Genomic DNA, 6,000 nt, shown 5'->3' on the forward strand with positions numbered 1-6,000 from the left:
GGTGCTAAGCAGCTTGTTGTATGGCTTCGTCGAAGCTACCGCGTAGTAGAGAGACGCCTTGCTGTCGAAGACGGTTGTATGCGTGCATATAAAACACGAGTCACCTTCGCTGTGTGATCGCTGTCGGCCGCAGGCGCGGACATCGTGATCGTGATGAGGAAGAAAGGGAGAGAGAGAGAGGACAACGGCACAGACTTACCCAACGCAACGCGCTGTCGATCCACCGGGTGAAGCTCCACCGGCGAAGCTGCGCAGCGCTCGAGCACCGGCGTTCGCGGCTTCTGTTGGTCTGTGTGTTGTCAGCGAGTCGAGTTCGTCACGGCGAGCAGGCGGGGATCAGCGGCGGCACCCAAATCGATGCGTGCGTGCGTGTCGAGCGAAGCAGGAGAAAAGAAGGAGAAGGACAGAGAAGCGGTGGCACGACAGTGACGAAGTTGCGCAGAGTAGATATGCTGCATAGAAAAGGCGGAGAGGAGAGGAGAGGTGAGAGGGGAGGGAGGGGGGGGAGGCCGGCAACTGTGAGCGCGTGCGGACGACGTCAGCACACGTAATCGCATGCCGGCAGCGTCTACTACTACACACAAAGGAGTGTTTTGGGGAAGAGAGGGGTGTGGGGTGCCGACTTATTCGTGAGGGGTGTCCCGTGTCGTGGTGGTTCTCTGTTCCCTCGACGTCTCCGCATGGCGCGTCGCCGCCCTCCGCCGTAGAGGCACAAGTCGGCAGGAACGGAGAACCGACCATCGTCGCCGGAGGGCGAGGAAGGGTGGGGAAGCACGGAGAAACGATTGAAGTGTGTACGCCCACGGTGCGCTGCGCACCCGTCCGGACGACGGCGACGAAGAGGAAGCTGGTGGTGGGGAGGGCGGAGAGCCTCAGCACCCGCCGACCTAGAAACGCGAGCGTGCATGCACATATGTTTGCATGCCCGGCCTCGGCAGCCACTGAGCAGCACGGCGACGGCTTTGTGCGAGGCGCAGGCGCCGGCACTTCCGCACCCACAGCCAGCAGTAGCCCATGCCCAAACCCACCATGAAGCCGCCCACGTGTGCGGCGTGGCCGACGCTCTGGACAGGCACCAGGATGCGCCACGTCGACCGCAGCGCACGCCGCTCTGCCTCTGCCGCGTAGTCCGTGGCGCCGAGGCTCGGCGCCAGCAGTGCGATGTAGCGGTTGATGAGGTCCTTGGTCAGCAGGAGAGCCTCCGGCACCACAAGACAGAACGCGGTGATGAACCTGCCGTAATAGGCGGCGCTGAACCCGGAGAGGGCGCAGATGCCCGCACTCGCCCCGCACATGAGCATCGCATCGTTCACTGCCTCCTGAGCCGACACGGCCAACATGCTGTTGCACGCCTCCGCGCGCTGCCGGAGCGCTTCGGCGACTCGGCTAAGCGATGCCAGTATGCGTCCGTCAGAAGCACCCCATGTGGCTTTTCGCTTCGCATCTGCAACAGCGGCAGCAGCCCGTGCAGCGCACTGGCGACGCAGCGCCAGCGTAAAGTTGTTGTAGAGCATCTGGCAGCCCAGTCCACCGGCGGCACCGCCGACGGCCCACACGAAGAGTGCGCCGGCCGAGCGGACGCAGGCCTGCACGCGGCTACGCTGCCCCAAAATGGCGCGCATCTCCGACGCCATTCTATGTGCGGCAGAGCTCCCCGCAGCACCGCCGGACGCACTCGGCTCCTCGTCATCCCGTGAAGTGACCCGCCGGCGAGTCACCGCACCCTCCGCGGCGGAGCCTGCCACGTCGCCGAACTCAGCAAGAGTCGCGGCGAAGGAGAAGACGTTACTGAGAAGGTGCTTCGACGAGATGTGCACGAACAGGTGCGTGAGCACGCTAGCAGGTCGCTCAGCACAGAGGGCAACGCTGAAGCCGTAGCGCATCACGCGCTCGGCGCAGTCTGCATCCGTTGGCCAGCGCCCGCTAGAGCAGTGGACGGTGAGGAGCACGAGGATCGGGGCGAAGTGTATGGCCGTGCATATTGGATCGGCACGCACCATGAGGAACACAGCAATGGAGAGTGTGCAGCTGCGCGTGGCGGGGCGTATTGGGTGTGTGGCTCCGAGATGCGCGGAAGGGGCCACCGGAAGGCGGAGAGAGACAGGCAGACAGACAGAGAAGTGTGCCTCACCAAAGAAGAGGTTCGTGAGGGAGCCGCATGCGTCCAGCCCCTGCAGGCACACACACACTGACACGCACACACACATAAAGGGCACATGCACGCGCATACGTGAACGCGGACGTCTCTTCCGCGAATGCCGCGGTGGCGGTGGCGTGGGGGGAGGGAAGGCGAGAAGGGCAAGTTCGACAGCGGTGAGGCACGCTTCTCAGCCGTTGGTCCTCGCTGGAGCGTAACTGCTCGAGAGGGCAAGAGAAACAATGTACACATGCGAAGAGTGTGTGCGCGTGTGTGCGTGCACAGCAGCCCCACCACCCTTTCAAGCACGATGCACGCGCGCCCCCTCCCTCCCCCACCTCCCCTCAAACGTACTCCTCCACGAAACTTTCGCCAGCAGGCCCATCCATCCTCACTCAACGTCCCTTAGCTCACAGCAGCCGCTGCCACGGTGCCGCGCGTGCGTTAACGCACTTCAAGAACAGCACATCAGCTTCAGCAGCCCGCGAGAGAAGCGAGAAGCGCCGACGACGGAGCGCAACGCTCGATGAGGGCGTCACGAGTGGCTCGGCCAGACGACGCACCAAGCCAGGGGAGAGGGGAGGGGGCTGTGGACGGCAGAAAGCACAAAGGGTAGAGAGAGCTGTAAGTGATGTAGCGCAACGCACGATCGCAGACGCACGCACACACGCACATGCGGCAGACGTGCACTGACGCCTGCACTGCGGTGTGCACATGTGCATCTCTTCTTCCGAGGGGAGGGGGCGTGAGAGACACGCCTGGCACGCTACTGTGCAGAGGGCGGAGGAGAAGAGAAACGAAACAAGCAGAGAGTGCGCCTCAACCGTAAAGAATGCAACGTCTTTGCGCGCTCAAGGCCACGTGCACACACTTGCCATCGTACGCACCAGAACCGCGCGCCACGACAAACAACGGAGATGAAAGACTGACAACCACATACAAGCTGGACCAGAGCCGAGCACGCACGTGATCAGCGCCTCTCCCTCACCGCATCCCCTCAGACGGGCGCACTCCTTGCCAAAGACGCATCCTCGTACAAGGAGAAGAAACCTCAACGGAAACACTTTCAGGAGCTCCGAAAAATACGCTAACAGAGGAGAGGGCGGAGCAGCACCTCCAACTGCCAGGGAGACGGGGGGGGGGGGTTGTACGCAAGCCCCCATGTATCCTCCATGCGTCCGACATGTCCGCAGTTCACCACACAGGGAATAAGCTAGAAAAGTATACACGCATGCGCGCACACCACCATCACCTCAGCCCGTACGCCTCTCACCGGGGCGGGTGTGCCCAGCAGAGGGGGCCCGTGCATCGGCAGGTGCCAGCGCACAAAGAGCCCACAGCCTGCCGTACCGACGGGGGCACAGAGGGTGTGGGGGTGCGGCCACAGACACCCCATCAAGGGGGGGGCGCCCGTGCAGCGCGAGTGAGATGCGCGCAGTCAGATCATTGCCCCAGTCGAGGCGCGCTGTCAGCTTCAAGCGATCCGCGAATCCCGCGTAGCATACCGGGCACAGCGCCGGGCCGGCCGCCCTCATGGCACAAGCAGCAGGCGGGGGTGGGTGGGTGCCACAATGCCGGCGGCGTAATAGGCAGCACACCATCTGCGCCCCATGCTGTCACCGCCAGCCACCCGCCGCTGCAGCGATCCAAAATGCACGGACAGGTGTCTGTGCGGGACTGCGTGAAGATGGTCTCCTGCGGCCTCGCGAGCTCAGCATCCGTGTTCCTCGGGTGTGGGACGACTGTCGCCAAGCACCTCTTGCTGTGGCGTGTCGCATCGTGCACCGCGGTTTTTTTTTAGGGGGAGCGGATATGCGGCTATCGACCTCGCGTCTGAGGACAGTACCCAAGTCCGCGATCCGTGCAGTTGGCGCCGGCCCCTCCTTCACTGCCGATGTCGCGAGCTTGTCAGCTTCGCCCTGCTGCACCAGCTCGCAATAGCCAACGACAAGCCGAGGTGAGCGACGCGCGACGACGACGACGACGGCGGCGGGCTCGTGGCGCCAGGACGACATGCACCGGAGCACCACTAGCAAGGCGTTATCCGTTACCAAAGTGTTGGTGGCTGCAAGAGTTGGGATGGCGAGGGACAGGGAGAGGGCAAGAGCACGCCACGGCTGCCGCTGTCGCTCTCGTTGCGCGAGGATCAGCACATCCGTGGCGCAGCAGCACAGACGCATCCATGAAACTGAGAGCAGCAGCCCTCTCTCCTCTACGCCAGGCTCCCTGACCGCGCCTCCCCGCCCCCCCCTGCCTGCCGCTCACTCACCAATTCCGCAGTGCGTTCCATTTATCTGCCGGTGTGGGTCGCATGCCACCAAGCGCCCAGGAGGGCTACCTCGTGAGCCGCTACTCGCACAACGCCTCGTTCGTACGTTCCTGCCGCAGCTCAGGCGTACCTCTTCACCATGTCGCCGATCGTCACCGCTGTGCCAAAGACAATGGCGAGAACGCCGGCAATCATGTTCACGTACGTCAGCCCCATCCGGACCCACCCCACGCGGTGCAGCGTCCAGCCGCCGAGGTACATCACAAGAAACGACGGCAGCAGGAAGGCAAGAACGCCGCCGCACATGCTGCCAAGCAGGTTGAACCCAATGTTGATGTCCGGCATGAGCAGGCCCAAAATCAAGGAGCACACGCACAGCGGAGCCGTGATGCCCAGGTGCAGTTGATAGGGGCAGGAGTCGATATCGTTTTTCAAGATGTAGAAGATCGGCAGGCGGCACGCCTGTCCACTCAGCGCGTACGCGACGCAGATCTTCAGCAGGATGCCCATGTACGCAGCCAGCATCATGGGGTCGCTGCGCACGTGGTAGTACTTCAAGATCGACCCACTGATGTCTAGCCCAAACTCCGCGTAGCCAAAGAAGCCCACTACGAAGCACAGCATGCCGATCAGAGAGACGCTGCCACAGGCGTCGAGGAGCAGGTCTCTCGCGCTCGGGTGGCGCATCTCATCGAACAGGCGGAAGCACAGGCCATGCCCAAGGAACGCGAAGATGAACAGCGTCAGACCGTTCACAGCGTCGATGCCGGTGGCGAAGTACTTGAGCTCGTGCAGGTGCGGCAGCCCAGCCGTCGACGAGTGCGCAACGACGGCGAGCACAAAGCAGATCACGAGTGTCACACCGATAATTGAGAAGTAGCGCAGCGACGCTACGCGACGCGGCAGGCACAGCGGCAGCATGCCGACCAGCCACACGAGCACCGCGAAGCCGCAGTGCAGCGGCACCGAGACAGTATTCGGTCCAGAGGCACCGGCTGGCGCGCTGGACTACACAAAAGGCACGAGAAGATCAGACACCGCTGTCACGAAGCCGACCATGGTGCCAAATTGAAAGAATAGCATCACGCCAGCAACGATGTAGTCGGCTCTCGGGAACAGGATGCCAAGGCACGCGGACTCCCACGAGCGATACGGGCTGCGCTCGCACGTCACGCCGATCAGGTAGAAGGAGAAGACAACCAGCACCGCGCACACGACCATGAGAATGGCAGAGAGGAAGATGCCCGTTGTGTTGAAGCCGGACGCCATCGACACGATGCCGATGCCGAGGGTGTTGCTTGCCATGTTGAAGATGTTCGATACATGGCCACCAGGTGGCACAAGACGCTCTGCTATCTCCATCCACGCCGAAAGCGTGCTGTCGCTCAGCCAAGGCAGTCGCGAGCGTACCCATGGTCAGAGCCATCCCTCGTCGTTCGGCGGGTCTCCACCCTCGCTACGTCTCATCTCTTCTGCCATTGCAGCAACATCGTCGTCACTGCCACCATCGCGACGACTGCCCCAGCCGTGATGAAGCGGTGCAGCGCGTGCTTCAGCCTTCGATTTACGATGAGCTACAGCGCTCGGTGACTCT

At 62.8% G+C, this 6,000-nt stretch overlaps 1 protein-coding gene and 1 pseudogene across 2 annotated transcripts; both read right to left on the bottom strand.

Moving 5' to 3' along the window:
* Positions 1-887: 887 nt before the first annotated feature.
* Positions 888-2,000, bottom strand: LINJ_02_0400 (putative serine peptidase, Clan S-, family S54; the record flags this gene model as incomplete). Its single annotated transcript, XM_001462695.1, has 1 exon — positions 888-2,000. The coding sequence occupies one exon, from the start codon at positions 1,998-2,000 to the stop codon at positions 888-890; it is 1,113 nt and encodes a 370-aa protein (XP_001462732.1).
* Positions 2,001-4,526: 2,526 nt separating this feature from the next.
* On the bottom strand, positions 4,527-5,768 carry AAT18 (annotated as a pseudogene). The gene has a single exon. A coding segment is annotated over exon 1 (1,242 nt).
* Positions 5,769-6,000: the final 232 nt, after the last annotated feature.

The sequence above is a fragment of the Leishmania infantum genome, chromosome 2 (genome assembly GCF_000002875.2).
Source record: "Leishmania infantum JPCM5 genome chromosome 2".
In the NCBI taxonomy this organism is placed as follows: Eukaryota; Euglenozoa; class Kinetoplastea; order Trypanosomatida; family Trypanosomatidae; genus Leishmania; species Leishmania infantum.